This window comes from Sturnira hondurensis, unplaced genomic scaffold, assembly GCF_014824575.4.
Source record: "Sturnira hondurensis isolate 20B ecotype Veracruz unplaced genomic scaffold, ASM1482457v3 Scaffold0009223, whole genome shotgun sequence".
Taxonomy (NCBI): Eukaryota; Metazoa; Chordata; class Mammalia; order Chiroptera; family Phyllostomidae; genus Sturnira; species Sturnira hondurensis.
The window spans coordinates 876,160-896,077 of record NW_028081854.1 but is presented as its reverse complement, the minus strand read 5'-3'; the positions used below and the strand labels follow the sequence as shown (position 1 = coordinate 896,077).

Here is a 19,918-nt window from a genome sequence, read left to right as displayed (position 1 = left end):
AGGAATTGTGCTAGGATTTTATTGAGGTAGCACCTGAACTGTCTAGCATAAAGCCTTACATGGTGTTAAGTGGATTTCTCACATAGCATTACTTGCAGGTGCTGTATTGCTATAGTCTTCCCTTGGAGATCAAAGGATCTTGTTGAGTTGAGGTGATAATATGGGCTATTTCGACAATACATCTCTCACTGCTTCTAAGTGGGGGGAGCTTTCTTTCCTGAACAACAATTCAGGACAAGACATCATAATGTGCTTAGGAAATCTCCCTTATCCTTCCCCGCCATTTACCAGGACTAAGACAATTATCACACCATAAATCATGACTCCAGTTTCCATCTGCTCTGGAATGGCTCCTGTACAGTTGTTCCAGATACTTTTCCTCTCCCAAAGTAAAAGAGCTCTACTGAGCATTCATATCCTACCTGATGACATGGGAATGTTGTATTTGTCTGAATGTCGCCTTCGTATGGCTCCCACATTGGGCACACTGGCTGGGGTGATTACTGAGGGTCCCTGGGTAATCGGGGTGACTGGGGCCGTTGGTGTGGTAGGGGTTTGAGGTAAGCTCTGTGGGGATGTCTCCAACATGTTCTTCGACATGGTGACACTAGACACCAGATTTAGCTGCAAAGACCCAAGAGATGGGCAGAAGAAAGGTAGAGACAAGAGAAAAAGACTTAAAAAGGTTTGACAAATGAGAGTGGATTCACTTCTACAGCTGTGTTGTCACTAATAAGCTGAAAAAGGAAGCAGCCAATCTCAACTAATTACAGGATGAAATTGTATCATAAGAACTCTAATTAGAGGCTGCTGGTAGAGGTTATCTAATAATCTATGGCAATGTTTCTTAGGACTAACTCCTTCTTGTCCTACCAGACTTCAGCGACAGTGTATTTCCTTAAATAAAAGCCATCTGCTGATCATTGACTGCCCCTGTTGTCAAATAGGTCCAGCCCCCAGTGAAGCAACAACAACAGCAATAATGAAGGGTGCAATGTTTTCAACCAACAGGACTTAAAATAAGTTGGTATACTGTTGCTTCCAGAATTTTTTTCCATAGTCCCAAATCTCAGCTGAGAGGCTCCAGCCAGCTGGAAAATTTTACGCTGACCTTTAGTCTCCTTGCTAATTTGGTGGAATGGTAATGACATTACTACATATTCAAACAAAATTGTCTTAATTGCAAATTAGCCGGAGGAGGCTGAAAATTTTCAAATTAAATCTGATTGGAGATGTAGAGAGGAAAATGGAATTTCCTCACTAACAATCATTTGTGGCATGTGTTAACAAATATAATGAAATGTCAAGTTTGCCAATTCCTCTGGAAGTATCATTTTCAATTTATGATTACAGTGTCACTTAATGCTGATGTACCCTGGAAAGTGGGTGTCAGGGTAGAAAAAAGGAAAAAGGTGAGAATGTATGCAAGCTGTTTAACAGCATGCCCTTCATTACTCTCCTCAGAAAAGCCCTGTTCTTCATTATCAAAAACTCATATCACCTCTGTCATATTTACCACACACCTTTGTCATAAATAGCATCCAATTAGCAAAATTTTTACGTAGGACAGCACACAAAAAGATTTCTGCCATGCATTTAAATGATATTCATAAGAGGTAATCTATAGATCTTTCAGTTTATTCAGTAATTTATGCAACCAAGCAAGAACTACTTTTAATTGTTTTGCTTCTCTATGAAGTAACTTATTAGTGGCTAAATAGAGAATATTCAGCTTTTATATGTAATTTAGCAACACCTGCCTTTTCAAATCCCAAATACACTTCTTAAGATAAACCTTTTTTTATTAATGGGGGAGAAAATGATGTGTACAGCATTGATTGATCTTTCTTTGCAGATTTGTTTTACACATTTAGTCAGTAGAGAGATTTGTTAGGGAAACAAAAATTAACATATGCCAGCTAATTGTTCTTCTTTCTTGGGCAGCAGCCAGAAGAAGCACATTAGCAGTGTAATAATAACGACTGGCACCCTGAAGGCAACCCTAAATGCATCTGTTCCCAATAAACCACAAACTGTTACTCTGTTCACACTCTAAGCCAGCAGACTGGGCTGGGAATTCTTTGTTACATACATAAATAAAAGCTGATATAATGCTACTAAATGCTGCATTTAATATGTTTAGAAAACCACAGCTGTAAGCTTATCCAAAATGTGCAAAAGTACTTCTACCTAGTTTGAGAAATGAAGATGCACATGCATCTATGTGTGTGATGTTACAAATTATATTTTATTTTTTAAATCAACATCAGAATGTATAATTAGTAATGTTATATGTAGACCATATCATCAGCATTACATAGCTGTATGTTAAAACTATTTAAAAAGAGAAAAAACAAAGCACTTCTCCATACTTAAAAACTCAGTTAAATGGTTACATGGTCACTTTTAGAAATCAGAAACCAGAATAAATGGCACATTCAGAAGCCAGAAAAATGCCAACACTGCAAATCAATGAATGATCTATCTTGATGAATACTTGACAGGACACTCTAAATATTTTGTGAGCATGGTAAAAGTTATCAAACAGGAGAAATACATCTTTTTCTATGCAAACTGCTCATGTTTACAATGTTACAGTAACTTATTCTGCCATCTGGCAATAATAAGCATATCATGTTTGTATGTGTGTAATCACAAACTGATAAAGTAGAATTTATTATTAACTAAAGGGGAGCATGTAAAAGCCAGGATCAGCACTTAGCCACATCAGCTCATCAGAATATAGTCAAGGTTGGGTGAAACTCATTATTCAGGACTCGCAGCCTTGATAACTTTGATTTTCATCCATCCATAGCATGGCCAAAAGGTACCATTTAATGAAGTACCATTCAGAGAGTAAATGGGGTCATATAATAGACAGTGCGGTTGCACCTTGTGTTCATGTACTGATAGCTGTTAAGGGTGCAGTGATGAACCAACAGAGCTCATTTCTCTTTGGTAATAAATTCATGCTATTAATATTTATCAAATGTGTGGGCTGTCTCAACTGAGCCACGGCACATGAGACCATAAATATCCACTATCATATCAATTTTGAAGCTTCTTTTGTACAGTGTATAAATTTTAGGGTATTTTTAAGGGTGGGGGTACTGACCACTCTTCTTTCAAACCAATTCGAGGCCAGTAGTGCAGTTCCTCCAGATATCGCTAGTTCCAAAGGGAACTATAAACTGTGGTTTCATTTTAAATCACTCATCTAAAATTCTATATTAATTGCCCACCATCAAACGCAATTAGCAATTCTTTCATGTGTGGTTTATGTAATGTAATACTTCAATTACATTATTCATTCAGGTTCTGTTTTGGATTATAGGCTGAAAATTCTTTATTAGTATAGATGTAACCATGCTGCTGGGGCTTTAAAAAATTTTACTGATTGAATAATTAATTGGAAAAGAACAAGCTGAAGATGCCTGATGGATTTATGACACAATTATTCTGTTTTGCAATTATCTATATACATTATACTATAGAAGCAATGAGGGAAAAAATCTTATTGAAAACAAAGTCATATATATTCTCAAAAGTTTATTTTTTAATTAAATAAAAATGTGCTTACAGTACTCTATACTTAACTACAGTACACAGAAAAACTCTAACATCTTAGCAGAAATACCTTACCAGAGTTTAAATAAATACATTCTTTATGCAAAAGAGTAAATTTTGAATAACATTAATTGATGAGTGATACCAGAGATATTATGAGAAAACTCATACAATATTTTTTGTCTTTTATTTCCTCTTCTGCAATACCAAATGATCTTTTTTGTACTAAAGAAATGGAGAGGCAAAGCTGACAATCACTAATCATCAGGCTATACAAGGGACTTATTAAAACCTATCCTTACAAACTTTCATTAAACTAGAGTTACCCAGTTGATTATCCTAAGTTTCTGTGCAAACATTTGCTGAGTGAGATAAAGTATATTCTTTTCAATAGTGTATGCACCTGACTGTTACTAGGTTGCACTTCAATCATATATTTTTGAGGGAAACTTCAGTTACTATTTTTTTATAATCACCCATTTTACTTTGTCATAGCTCTGTAAATTAATAATATGTGTACTACCTAATAAAAATATCAATGTGTGAAATACAACTTAAATAACCAAATAAAAGTGAGAAAATGACTATAAAATACTATGACATTTGACAAAATATTTGATTTAAAATGTATTTGTATGCATCTTATGATTGATCTAAGTCCTCTTCAGCATACCACATACATTTCTATTTCTGATTTGTACTGTTCCTGCTTTTCAGGTTGCTCCAAATGGGTTTACTTTTAATATCTGTAAACCTATCACAGAAACATATTCCCCTGCTTTACGTTCAAGGCAGCGATTTGTGCGCTGATAGGTGTACATTGTTTAGTGTCCCCCATGGCATAGACTGGATAGATTTTGTAAAAGATAGCATTACTTGAAAAGAAATATACAATTTGACAAGAGATTGTGTTTTACTCTCACTTTATTGTCATATTTTTCATCACATTCATTGTTTTCTAGCATTCACTAAATTGTTCATTTTCTTAGTCTGTTACATCAGTAGAGCTATTTACTGTTTATAAAGCAATATGCACTTACAGGTTTGGGAGATGGTTTGGGCTCTGAGGGTCGCATGTGTAAGTGGGTCATCATTGCTTGAAGACGTTCTCGTTCTTTAGAAAGCTGTTAAGAAACAGTCAGATCAGAAGCAGTTTAGAAATGACTGATACAGCTATTTTATTGCAGTGATACATCTTATCATTGAGCTTGTCTCAGCTAGTGATTCCTGCCTATAAAAGTCTTTAACAGTTAGAAACTTATTTGGGAGGAGATGCAACTTTAACTACAAAGGGGTGGGGAAACTTTTATAGCTTTCCTTATGTTAAAAGGTCAGAGAAAACAAATAACACTTCATCTTTTTGTCAATAAGAGAATTGAGGTCACAGTTGCCTTGACAGTAACAAGTTACTGAAACCATAAATTAGAAGGCCTATGGTGTCTCTTTAAAGTCCTGTGGACACTGTTAGCAATGGCCTAGTGCCAACATCTGTGAAGAGGTGAAGGGTTCTCAAAGAGAAGTGCCTGCCAGGATTGTCTACACACTTCCTGCATTTCCACTGAGGTCCAGTTAGTGCCCCCTCCAATCTGCCATCATCAATCTAATTCAATAGAGTGACAGAGACCAGGCAGTGTGAAACGTTGAACTCTGCCACGGAGTCGGCATCTATGCTTGCACTGGGTCTCATTACAAGTGACGGACCTTACTTTTCCATCAGTCAGACACAGCAGAAAAAAAAAGGCATAATTGGTCACCCTGCAGACTGTGTCATCATCAGCTGAACTCTTATGTTTCACTTCACCTTTTATAAATGGTAAACAAGTTTTTAAAAAAAGCTTTTTTAAAGTTGCATCAGTTGATGCTTTTTCTGTGTCCTTATTTTACGAGTCAAAGTAAAATATTTTTAATAGCTGTCTGGGAAAAAGCAATGGCATGATAACTTTAAAATAATTCAATATCTAGTAAAATGTGAAGAAAAATAAATTGTATGCTTAAGTAAATAAAACATAAAATTGGTTTGAATGAGAAAAAAGAATCTTTAAACTGAAACACAAGAGGAAAGACTTAAATGGTTAGTAAAGGCATAAGAATGATATGCTAATATTATTGCTTTCTGATCAGTTTTGTGAGTTCTATTTATTTTGTGACAAATTTTGTTTCAATAATATTCACTATTTTTTAACTTAAATTAGCAGCACATGATACCACACATATATTACCATCTGGGATATTATAAATTATTTGCCACTACTACTCCAGAAAAGTCCTAATTTTTTGCAAGTTCTTTAATTAAAAATACACCAAAGGTAGAAAAGGAAAATATTTTTCTCAGGGCTATATACTACAGGCATAATGCTGTAAAGATTTTTTTGTTACACTGTACAATCTAATGAAAAAAACCTGATTAGCTCATGTAAAATAATATCTCAACAATAAAATCATGTCCAGTGGGGGGATTGTGTAGCCATTATTTGGGGAAAATTTAGATTTGACTCTTTAGGGATATCCACATGTAAATGATATAGTCTAAAGGTTTTATAAGTCTAAGTGATAAGTACATTAAATTATATCAGTCCACCTTGTGTTATCAATCATTGCCAGCATACAATCTAAAATTTCATGTATTCCTATTAGGCATTGTGTTAAAAAGACTCAGAATCTACCTGATTTAATTCAACAGAAATATAAAAAGGAAGTTCATTAAGTCAGCATTTCACAAACCTGTATTTCTAACTGTTGCACCACCTGCATTTGCACTCGACACTGGGCAGTGCTTCGGTCATCCAATGCATGCTCATTGTTAAGGTGCCTAAAGAAAACACAAGATACAAAACAGAATGTTCAGCAAAGTGTAACTCAGTGGTATACGCTTCACTTCAAAAGCACTACACTGAAGTCCTATTATGTTCCACAGGGGGAAAAGGAACACTTTGAAACTATACAGAAAAAATGTTTATTGAAATTAAATATGAAGAAGAAAAATACTTAGACAGACATATATGCAGCACATAAAGAATAATTAAGATGGCGTTTCTGAGAAAGAACTAATTTATAAATAAGTAGGTTTATATGTTAGTATATCTATTTAGATTTTGCAGTTAGAAACCTTTATTCTGATCTGTGCCTTCCCTTGAAAAACTAAATCAGTTCATTTTAATAGTTCCTCACTGATCATAACAACAAACTTCTATGTATCTTGTCATTACAGGTTGTCATTCTTGGTCGAAGGGAAATTGTAGACCAAAATAGTGAAGTGTATCAGGTCAAGCCTGAGGTGTGTGGTCAGACTCTGAAAGAGGCTAAAACTTGTCTGCCCTAAGCTCAGCTCTGCTCAGTTCTGTTATGAACATAATTGTAATGAAAACTTAGTTTATTTGCTCTTTCTGGAAAGGAGGAATAAAATGTTAAACCAGAGCTTAGCTTATAAAGTAAAGTGCAACTAATTTCTAATTACATGAAAATTTAAAAGTTGTTTAATAGTTTTTCTCACTAAATTTTTTTCAGAAAATAATGTTTGATAGAGAATGAGATAATTTTCTATCAGAATACTACAATGGTAATTATATTTTTTGAGGTTTAATATTTTCGTATTTTTACAGTATTTTTTCAGTATGAACTTTTGGGGAACACACGCATACATTTATTCTACAATCAGTCCAAATAATGAATATTAAAAAATGTTTTAGCTATACACAAAGACTAGGGTGTAATGGAAAGAAAATAAGTAGAATATACAGCTTTGCAAGCAAAGATATATGTGGTATAATGTTTACTCTTGCATAAAATCACTTTTAAGAAGGTTTTTTTACATTTGTGTACTTCTTAGTGATAATTATCCTATACCTAAAGAACTAAAAAAGTACAAAATATTTTCATTATATACTTGGGTCTTAGAAACCTATTTAATTTATCTATACAGCTTTTATTAGAACAGAGACTGTAGACTACAATAATAGTCAATGAGGTTTTGTCTTGATTGAATTTTTCAGTGGGACACAAAAGAACCTTGCCATTAAAATAGTCCTTTATTCTTCTGTATGAAGGCGAAAGGTTTTTAAAGTGTTGTGATGTTCGGTAATGAGCCTCTATCTAAATTATCATTGGTGACAAACTCACAAAGCACTTTTCGAGGACACATAGTTATGAAATGCCAGAGCTGCCACTTTCTTTCCAGTAATTATAGGCTAGCTTGCAGCCCTTCAATGATCATTTATAGAACAGCCTCCAGTGGATTACTGAGAACTTGAAAAACACATATATACCTCTGCCACATCTCCCTTCTCCTTTCGTTGCTATTGTTTACTGATGATATGTAAAATAATGGTGCCTATTCATTCTCCCTACTTAATTATGCCAATCAAAGTACAGAAATAATGTCAGATATAAATACAATGCGATAAGACTAAATAAATAGGCTGAATATTAATATTAAATTATGAATTTATGTATTTATGACTACTTTGTGCCCACATTATGCTCTTTCTTGCTTTTTATAACTATCTCAGGTACTACATATTACTATTAAAAAATTCTCTGTGATTTATAAATCAAGAATGAAATAATACTGAAAAATGAGAGGATTTGTGGATTTCCTCAGTCCGTGCCTAATTGCTGCTTCAAAATGCATATGCAAAGGGACATTTCATTAATCATTTAATCATGTCCCTTGAAGGAAGTTGAAACTAATGTTGCAAATACCCTTTTCATATGAATGCTCCATAATACTATCTTATTCATTTGATATATTGCCTATGTCATAAATTATAGCTACTTCAAAATGACCAAGTAGGATTGTTATCCCTGAAGATGCTTGTTACAAAACCTTTATTAAGTTTCTTTTTTTACTTATTGGTAGTTTTATTTCACAGCTTCATACTATACAACAATAACATTCTTTCTGATGGCAAAGGTCTGTAAATTACCCATGCAATCACTAACACCATTTCACAAGCCTGTTCTACTTCTACTGGCCTGCTAACAAGACAATTACACACAAATTACTGAATGTCTATGAAATATTTAAATGCATTCTACTCTACTATGCATTAATAAGAGCAAAGCAAGCTCTGGAATTCTGGTTTGCTCCAGTTCCTAATGTCCCCTAATGAGCTTCTTACCGAGACTGCAGTTCAAACACAGAGGTGAAGAAAAAATGCAAAGGGTGCATTCAGAAAGGCAGCACTGAACAAACATTGTGTGAGCCAGCTCTAATTTATGGGTCACTTTATAGGTATATTGATTTTTGTTTTCAAAATGGAATAAATGATGTGGTCTACCGATGTTCTTTCAAAACTACATTGAATCTGTGTGCTATGTAGGTAGTGTGGACTAGAAGAAAATGTAAACACTGTTATTGTTTTCCTAAAAACAATTAAGCAAACATTTCAGAAAGATGAAAAGTAGGAAAGGATCCTTCCAATTTATATAATGCACAATTCACTTTAACAAATTTTTAAACTTATGAATACATGTGGTAGCTTCAATTATGTGCACCCCAGATTAGCAATTCAATTTTAAACTCTAATTTTTTCAATTTAATTTAAAGTTATATCATTAAAAACTAAAAGGGATCAGATTTAAATCCAACTATATCAGACTTTTTAACAAAATGTTTCACTTGCAAATCACTGGTGTTTCATTTATTTTGCATCAAGCTTTTTATGTTTAAACACTGACAGGAGTTTAGATACAAAATGTTAGCTGTCACTATTCATTTAGCTGATTATGTGGGATGCCTTAGTTTTCAGAGATGAAGCACTGTCACCAAACGAAACAACATTCTGACAAGTTCAAAGAATGCCTTCTTGAGGTCATAATTTTGTAGCCATGCTGCCTAGTCAAAGACAAAGAAATCGACAATACACACTAAGCAAAAGCATAAGTTTTAGTCAGCTACCAGAAAAAAGATAACAAATTTCCCAGAAACTATTTCTGCTATCTTTGCTGTTGCTCTTTATATAGTGTTGAGCCTTACGAATGTAGTCTTTGTAAATAAACCTAATTCATTTATACTCAGTTAATTACTCTTTAACAGATTGCTATTTTTATGGACACTAACCATTCTGCCTTTCTTCAAAAGAGACTGTCCCTTTCTATTTCAGATTATGTTTTGTTTGATGGCATCTGTGCATGCAAGTTTAGACACACTTGTCTGCTAACTGGAATGTTCCAGTGTAAACCTTTTGGTTTATGCTCTAAAAGTGAGTCTGTGTACATTCAAGCTAATTTACGTCCAGTGGAATGACAATTAATTTTGCAGCCAAACATAAAGTATTATCAAATGTTATTATACTTCAACAGTTATCAGACAGTAATGAAGAACTAGTATTAAATACTATTTGCAAACTTGTAAGATCTTCAATTAGTACTCAGAAAAATGATTAGCCTCTGTCAACACCTACTTTACAGTAAAATTCAAAAATTTTCCTAAACATCTTTTAAGCTTGAACTTTCTTCTTCATCTTTTATTTTCTGCTTTCACCTGGCTATTACAGCCAAAAGTAGTTTCTAACATTGACATGCTTTTTATTCAATAGAAAATAATATTTCAATTGAATATTAACGTCATATATATACATATATAACTAAGAATATATATCTATTACAGCTGCATATATATATATATATATATATAAAACCAGTCCTCTGGTGGCTTTTCAGTTGGTGCTGGGAAAAAACAGAAAGAGAGATACAGCCAATTGGGAATATAATGGAGAAAGGGAATTTGGGACTTAATACATTTTCTACTATCACTTGTTATTTAACACACGTAGGTTAAATAGTAATAATTAATGGTTTGCTTTTATTTGAAACCAATGTCTAAGTTCTCTGAGTAAGTTCAAGCTACACAGTTTATTTCTAGTCCATTTTAGGAATAAAAATGCCACAATACTTTCTCAAAAAATTTTTACAATGGCCCTGGCTGGTGTAGATCAGTGGATTGAGCATGGGCCTGTGAACCACACGATCGCGGTTCGATTCCCAGTCAGGGCACATGCCTAGGTTGCAGGCCAGTTCCCAGCAGGGGACACACCAGAGGCAACCATACATTGATATTTCTCTCCTTCTCTCTTTCCCTTCCCCTCTAAAGAGAAGTAAATTAAAAAAAATTTACAATGAACACTGGCTATAAAATTTCCAGAGAATGGATAAACATGAAAACTGAGAGCTAAAAACTTTTTGCAGGTTCTTGACTTGTCTGACAATGATTTTTGTGACAAGACCCTCAATTCTCTTTATTATTACAAAAGAAAAATTTTCTTTCCAAGAAAATATGTATTATTGGTTGTACCTTCTTCATTTCATTTTCCATGCAGACACTAAATACACTAAAATTAATTTACTAAAAGTGTTATTTTATTTTCTTCAAATGTCATACACATTTTAAGAAAAATACAATAACAGTACAGAAATATGCCTTATTAATACTTTATTTTAGTACAGTACACTAGCATTAGTTCTATTAACAGACATTATCACAGATATTTGAGTTAGGGAATCTAAAGCATATCATTAAAAGTGAACTAAAAAAAAGAATTAAAAAGTCTTCTGTCATTTGTTCTGCTATCCTGAAAAAATTAATGGATTGTAAAAAATCAGTCTTTGGGACCAAAGTTGATATTTAATTGAAAAAAAAGATTTCTTAGTTGTATCTTTCAGTTTAAAAAATACTAACATGATTATAAAAAAGAATCAAGGAGGATAAAATAAGGGTCCCTTGCCTGGCTGATATAGCTCAGTGGATTGAACATGGGCCTGCGAACCAGAGGATCGCGGTTCGATTCCCAGCCAGGGCACATGCCTGGGTTGCAGACCAGTTCCCTGCAGGCCAACTCCCAGCAGGGGACCCACGAAAGGCAACCATACATTGATGTTTCTCTCCTCCTCTTCCCCTCTAAAGATAAATAAATAAATAAAATAAAAAAAAATAAGGGTCCCTACTCATCTTCTTGTTAGTAATAATAATAATAATAAATATATATGTATTTAAAATGGATAAAATGTTCCTTTCCATATGCTATAGAGGAAATCATTCTTAAGATATATTATTTTCTTAAAAATTAATTTTTAATGTTGTCAGACAGAACAATTGAAGAAATAAAATGTATGGTGATTGGGCTAAATCTATGATTTAAATTACCATATTGAAGAAACAGTGACATTAATCCTCTAAATAATTTTAATGATAAGGTATAATATAACATATATAGGAACTAGTCTAGCCAAAGTACTTAGTTGTTACAAGAATTAATTAATTAAATTAATGTTTCTGTTTTAGCAAGTGTTATTTTTCCTAGAAAGGAAAACTTCAGCAAAGTTACCTAACATTTTAAATGTTCTCTCTGCTTAGAACAATTGAATAAATTTCATACTCAATAAAATGGTGGCTCACAACTGTTTTGTTATAAGTACAAATTTTCATTTCAGGACATTTAAAAAAACCATAGTAGCATAGGAAGTAAAATTTATTTTAATTGGTCAGGAATGTAAAAAAGACTTTAAAAAATCCTTGTGGAAGTCTTACTGTAATTCAGTCATAAAGTAATTATGATGCCAAGTACTTCTGACTTGTTGTTAAGGTGCTTTTGCTCTATACTCTGTAGTCTATCATTTGTAAACACATCTTTCTGATGTTTCTGCCAACATCTTGGCAACATAGCAATGCAATTTCAAATGAGTTAATTAACTTAATTGTTGATGAAGCATGAAACAGTTCATTCACCCTGTTAGCTGCTCCATGACAACATAAGAGTCTCAGCCTGTGAAGTAACAAACTCCATAAACCTATCTCTAGCCCTCTGTTTAGAACTCTTGTATGGTAGAATTGTGCATGGAAATGTTCATAAAAATGCATATTCTCATTTGAAAAAGAATCTTTTGAGACTTAAAAATAAATTTTCACTGTATTAAGAAATTGAGGATATACCAAATTTTGATTTTAAGCTAGAGAAGCCATAAAGTCTATCATACAAACATACACCATATGTTTCTTTATGATTCTGAGGGCAATAAGTACCAATGTGCATGAAACATAATTATCTTAAAACTTTAGCTCCTATTACCTTTCAATTTTTATTCTTGTTGTTAAGTATATATTTTATATATCATTATTTAATATAAGTATATACAGTTTGCAATTTAGAAAAGTAAACTTGTAAAATTTGTCTGTTTCATATATACATATATATAAATAAAATGTGACTTCTCACATAATTTTACTCAAAATTATTATTGAACAATTGAAATTTAAGTGAATCCTGCAAACATATCTCCCAATTATTAATGATATAATTATGGTAGGCTAATACTTTTCATTCATTCCAAAACCTTTATTGAATGATTTGTAAATATTCTCATGAAAAGGTAAAGATGAAGAGTTAATTAAACTTCTTGGTCTGACTGTGTTAATCCACTTGTTGGAATACACAGAAAATTAAGAGTGTACCTCAGGATGGACCTTTACTTTTCTCCCTCAGCTTTCTTTTGTTTATCTAAAACAATCTAAAACTCCTATATAACCCACTCCCTCCCCCAAAAAAGTTAAAAAACATACTTTAAAAACTGTCCAAAATCTTCACAAATGCTTTCACAGCCTGGCCATTTGCAAACTCCATGGCCATAGAGAGTGTGAGAGGCTCCAGTTTCCTCATGTGATGAGCTGTAGCAAAGGAACATGGATCAGATTCATCTCAAAAAGCCATAATTATTTCAGGCTGCTAGAGCCTGTCAGGTTACAACCAGTGACAAACAGGTCAAAACAGGTCAATTTAGCTCAGAGTAGCCAGAAAAATTTAATCGTCCTACTGAATAGTTCAACTGCCAAGGCTAGATGATGTTCCAATTAGAGGGGAAATAGAGCCAAAGATGACTGTTAATAAAGGATGGAAAGCTAAGAAGACTGTATAATATCATAGGTTAATCCTGCCATGTGACTTTAATGTAACATTTACCTCTAAATAAAAATATATCACATGTGGTCAAGTGGAAAAATACCTGTACTTTTAAGAGATTCTTGACATACTCTTTTTAAAGAAGAGCATTAGGAACATTTAAATTGTTCAATATTTAAGTGTAAACCATGTATATTTCCACTAGTAACAGTTGATTTAGAAATCTTTACTTTGGAACAGGGTCCATTAGCTATATCAATGTACAATTATTAAAGACTTTTTAGAAGTGGATACTGTATCTGAGAGAGAGATCCTAGAGAAATCAACTAACTTCTAAAATACATAACCAGCAAATTAATCTCAATTAAAACAAGTGTGAAAGCATTCAGAGGCACACAATTTTATAATAATATAAGCTAACAAGAAAAGTTTTTATGACAAATGAAAACCAGAACATCACCTAATAAAAACATTGCATTTTAAACTGTGCTGTGATTAAATGTGTCTTTGAAAAAAAAGTTTATGAGAAAGAGTATTTGTTACATCTACACAGATGTTAGTATTATATAACACAACACTATCATTCCATGACATTTAACTTGGAATTTTAGACAGATTCTGACCAATATTGAGGGGTAGGTAGAAACACTTTGCTTCCTCGCACAGCCAAAAGAAGGAAAACAACAAATAAAAAAAAACAACCAGAACTACCAGAAAATAAAATTGTATAAAATCTGGCAACCAAGGAGTTAAAGAAATATTCATCCTGGTAGGAAGGGTGGAGACAGGCAGCTGGGACACTTGACAAGGCTGAGGACCACAAAAGTGAGGCAAGGGATGGCTGACCCAGCAGTCCCACATTCGCACACAGCTAAGCTGGGCAGGAACAACAGGGGAGCAAAACAGACAGCAAAACACAGGGTTTTAGTGCAGAGAGACTAAAGACTCACAATCTCTGGTGGAAAAAATCTGTGGGGGTTGCAGCAGAGGAAGAAACTTCCAGTCTCACAGGAGTCCATTGGAAAGGCTCACTGGGTTTGAGAATATACACAAACACACTTGCCTGAGAGTGAGCACCTGAAAGAGCACAATCTGCTTGTGGAACTTGAGGGAAAAGATGGAAAGTGAGATGAGAGTTGAACAAGAGTCATTGTTCCCTCTCTGAGCCTTCCCCCATAGATAATGCCACAAACAGCAAAGAGGGTTGCCCCACCCTGGTGAATACCTAAGGCTCCACCCCTTACAACATAACAGGTGTCGAGACGAAGAAATAGGGCCCTAATAAAAGAACAGAACAAAACTCCAGAAAAAGAACTAAGCAGTGAGAGATAGGCAACCTGTCAGATGCAGAGTTCAAAACATTGGTAATCAATATGCTCACAGAAATTATTGAGTTTGGTTGCAAAATGAAGAAAGAAATGAAGCTTATACAAAGTGAAATAAAGAAAAATATACAGGAAACCAAAAGTGAAGGGACGGAAACTGGGACTCAAATCAATGATTTGGAGCAGAAGGTAGAAATAAGCATTCAACCCAAACAAAATGAAGAAAACAAGAATACAAAAAATGAGGAGAAGTTTAGAAACTTCTGGGACAACTTTAAGTCCTTCAACATACATATCATATGGGTGCCTGAAGGAGAAGAAGAAGAACAAGAAATTGAAATCTTATTTGAACAAATAATAAAGGAAAACCTCCCCAATCTGGCAAAGGAAATAGACTTTCAAGAAGTCCAGGAAGCCCAGAGAGCCCCAAAGAGAAACACACCAAAGCACATCAAAATTAAATTACCCAAGATTAAAGATAAAGATACAACCTTAAAAGCAGCAAGAGGAAAGGAGAGAGTTACCTACAAAGGAGTTCCCCTAAGACCATGAAAACAATATGATTTCTCAAAAGAAACCTTACAGGCAAGAAGGGGCTGGAAACAAGTATTCAAAAGTATGAAGGCTAGGATCTACATCCAAAATTACTCTATCCAACAAAGCTTTAATTTAAAATGGAAGGGCAGATAAAATGCTTCCCAGATAAGGTAAAGTTAAAGGAGTTCATCATTACCAAGCCCTTATTATATGAACTATTGAAGGAATTTATTTAACAAAAAGAAGATAAAAACTATGAGCACTAAAATGACAACAAACTCACAACTATCAACACTGAACCTAAAAGTAAAAACAAACTAAACAGACATCTAGAACAGGAACAGAATCACAGAAATGGAGATTACATGGAGGGTTATCAGTAGGGAGGTGGAGGGGGAGAATGGAAGGAAAAGGTACAGGGAATAAGAAGCATAATTGGTAGGCATAAAATAGATGGGGGAGGTTAAGAATAGTATAGGAAATAGAGAGGTCAAATAACTTAATATATACAACCCATGGACATGAACTAAGGTAGAGAGAATGCTGGAGGGTGGGGTGATACAGGGCATAAAGGAGATAAAGGGGGGAAAATTTGAGACAACTGTAATAGCATAATCAATAAAATATACTTAAAAATAAATAAGTGGATATGCACTAAAAATAATATACATTTGAATTTTAGAGCTATATATTATATAATTCTCAGCCACTTTGTTAATAAATCCTACACTTATATTTCACCTTTTTAAAAGATACTTTTTATGTGGAACAATATTTTAGCTTATATTTTTTATGTAAATTTCTTTAAAGAATATGATTTTGAATCCATATGCCTGAATAAATGGAATAAATGGACAAAAGTACATGGGTGCTCTTCTTACAAAGACAGTCTTTATATAAGTAAAATAAAAGTGTACCTTTGAAAATCATATAATGCAATGTACTCAATGTTGGTACTTAAAATCAAATATTTTATTTATGAATTTTAAGTCAAATTTATTCAGATGGTTATTGTAGTTATTGTTATATATTTATAAATCTTATAATATTTATATGTTCATATATTTATTCTCTGATTTCTAAGCTCAGGTGTGAAGTATATATATTAAGGGGGATACATACACATCTTTAAGTATTTGAAACTTGTTAAGTTAAAAAATAATAAAATGTTTCATGGCATTCAGGTTAATCACAACATCTTAGTCATAAAAATATATTGAGACATATTCCACATGCAATTATTAAAAATAGCTTTTTCCGGGCAAATTATAACTACATCCATCAAACTGCTAGTATTTAAACTGCTTTTTGTAATGACAAATGAAATATAAGATAAATAATATAAAGGTTTCCATTTAATTTGTTGTTTAACACATTTTACCCCTGTTAAGTAAAAATCATAATTTTTAGTTTTATCAATGGTGGAAGTAAAATTTGATGATAAATAAATATAGAATAAACATGAGATTTACCTGTCTCGCCTTGCATTTAGAACTGAAGTCTGTCCATTTACTATGGAATGATGGGTTATTGGTGGTGATGCTTTGGAAGTGGTGGAGGAGGTAGTCAAGGAGGAATTGTTAGTAGTGAGGTCTAGCCCTCCATGTTTCATGCCATTGTCTTCCATGCTGTGAACTCCAGTCACTTCTTTCCATAATTGCTGAATTTCGGCAGGACTTAAGCCAGCTATGAAATGAAAGAAATACTCACTAATATAACAAGGTAAAGTTCACATAATAACATTAGTGCTATTGCTGGATTGATGCCAATAATAAAAATGATGTTACAGAATATTTAATACACAATACTAAGTGACTTCATAACATCAGCACCACAGCTTTTCTATTGGATAGCCATTTATTTCCTAAAGACTACCAATTGTGAATAGTACTTAGAAAAACAATATTCAAAATTATATCAAGGATTAATGGAAATAATCCAGAAATTCAATTTGAAAATTAAATATTCAAGTTTTAACAGCAGATTTTACTTACTGCTGACTAGTATTAAGTTTTTGTCAGTGAAGCAGTGAAAGAGGAATAGATTTGTAAATAAGACATATTAAAAGAAATTAAAAGAAAAAATTAAGTAAGGAAAGCTAACAAAAATGTCAGGAAAAATAGTAAACAATTCAAAATAAAACTATATTTGAAAACTATTTATTTATTTCAATATTTCATTTTGAAGTCATTGGATTTTATTTTGAGGCTCTGAATAAAACAATATGATTAACTACATGGATCAATTAAGCAAATAATGTCTAAAATTCTTTGCATAGAACAAATCCACTACTCATTTTTAAAAACTCCCTGGTTCAGCCCTGGCTGGTGTAGCTCAGTGGATTGAGCGCGGGTCTGCGAACCACACTATTGCGGTTCGATTCCCAGTCAGGGCACATGCCTGGGTTGCAGGCCAGTTCCCGGTTCCTGGTTCCCGGGAGCGGACACATGAGAGGCAACCATACATTGATATTTCCCTCCCTCTCTCCTTCCCTTCCCCTCTAAAGATAAATAAATAAAATCTTTTAAAAAATCTTAAAAAAAAAACTCCCTGGTTCAGCTTATGCAAATTAACCTAATTTATGAAGAATAAAAATAGAAAAGGTAGGCACAATCTTTATTCTTTTAAGTATAATTTGAAAGAAATTGAAAGACTGTTTTTTACAGCATTTGACATAAAATAGTACTTGCATATGCCAAGTACTGTGCTTTCATACAGTCTCTATACACCTTAAGCTATTTAATTCTCACTACAATCCAATGGAATTGATACTTTTAAAATTAAATTTATTGGAGTGACATTGATTAATAAAATTATATAAGTTCAAGTGTACAGTCCCATGATATATCATGTATATATTGCATTGTGCATTTACCACCTAAGGTCACCATGTATTTGACCCCTTTAACCTTTTACACTGATATTTTTATTAAGCAATTTATGGAGTAGTAAACAAAGAGGGAGTGAGGTTCAAAAATATATCCAAAGTCATAAATAAAGTTGTGATTTAAATCCAGTCTGACTTGAATGCCTTTGCTATTAAAATATTGTATTAAAAATATAAAAACTGATAATGATATAACATGGGAAATATATTTATAATTATAATTGCTATCATTTATTGAGCATCTGCTGTATTCTGGTGCTTTATAATCTCAATTAACCTTGCCTAAAGTTAGAAATCATTACATTTTAGAGATGAGGATGTGGAGGCTCATGAAGATGAAATATGTTGCCATAAGTCATTAAGCTCATAATTTGTGAACAAAATTTAAATTTAATGCCCAGTGACTCTAAATTCTTTGTTGTTTTTTACTCTGTTTATCTATATCTAACAATGCAAGGGCTAATTAAACTACTTCCTCTCTCCCACAACCCAAGGTATATCTACATCAGACTGTATTGTGATGCTGATTGGTCAAGAGGTGTGTGGGAATGAAGCAGGATGTAACAGGCAGGAAACAATGAGGAAAGATAAGAGAATGTTATGGTGAGGAGAGTGAGCCCTCTCATCCCTTCCCCTGAAAGTAGAGAATCAGTGATGTAAGGGATAATGGTAAGTAGACCAAAGTAACAGAAGAATTCTCACTGCTTCAACCATAACTTCTGGTCAAATTATTCATCACAGTGGTAACCTTAAATTTTTATATCTATTACCATCTCATACAGGTAGTTTTATTGAAAATTATCATTTTAGTAATTCTGGCTCCTTGTAATTTTAAGATTCTGCCTGAGACTAAAACAATACAAGATAACTCTGATTTCCAAAGTTGTTAAAAAACTACTTTTTGTAAAACAATAATGGCTTAATAAAGTAAAGTATTTCTACTACACAGGAAATAATTTCTATATAAATATTGTTAATTATAATTCTAGCTTTAATTCTAACTTTAACCTAGGATTCTGAAAGTTTTCTGACTGTGACTTTTTTATTACTTGCCTGTATATGCTTGGTGTCCTAAAGGTCAAACTCCATTAGCAAATCCTTTCTTGTGATAGCATCTGCATCAAAACTTCACCATCTTCCCTGCTATCTCTTTGTTTCACTATCTGCTCTTGCCTGGACCACTGCTACAGCTTCCTGACTGTCTTCATGCTTTTATTTTGTCTTCATATAATTTACTCTTCATATATCAGCCAAAATTTACGTCTTTAAATGTAAACGAGGCCGTGGCACTTCACAGACAAACTCTCCAATGCCTTTCCAGAACACTTATGGGGAAAGGTCATCAAGGAATATCTGTATAAAGGACCCATGAACAAAGCCAAAGTGGGGGTAGCATTGGGAATGAGAGGTGGAAGAAAGTGGTGACTGGAAAATGGAGACAACTGTATTTGAACAACAATTTAAGAATTAAATAAATAAATAAATAAAACACCTTACAATGGCCTGTGAGAAGCAGTTATCACTATGCTCTTGCTTGCTTCCTAGACCTCATCTCTCTCTCCCTATCTATTTTGTTCTGTTGTACTAGCCTTCTGCTGACCCTCAAATGCATCAAACATTTGCTCCCTTTCCATCTATTGCTCTAGATGTTCCCATATCCTGGGCCACTCTGGTTGAAAGTATCCCCATAGTTTTCTCTCTTCCTTAACTTT

At 33.4% G+C, this 19,918-nt stretch overlaps 1 protein-coding gene across 1 annotated transcript in view; it reads right to left on the bottom strand.

The window, feature by feature from the left end:
• FOXP2 (forkhead box P2) overlaps positions 1-19,918 on the bottom strand; it is a 367,779-nt gene that overhangs the window by 81,043 nt on the left and 266,818 nt on the right. The window contains exons 7-11 of the mRNA XM_037056895.1: positions 16,792-17,005; positions 13,121-13,225; positions 6,289-6,376; positions 4,608-4,691; positions 423-624 (exon numbers count right to left, since the gene is read on the bottom strand). Coding sequence (XP_036912790.1) covers positions 423-624; positions 4,608-4,691; positions 6,289-6,376; positions 13,121-13,225; positions 16,792-17,005 — 693 coding nt within the window. The remainder of the gene's footprint in view (positions 1-422; positions 625-4,607; positions 4,692-6,288; positions 6,377-13,120; positions 13,226-16,791; positions 17,006-19,918) is intronic.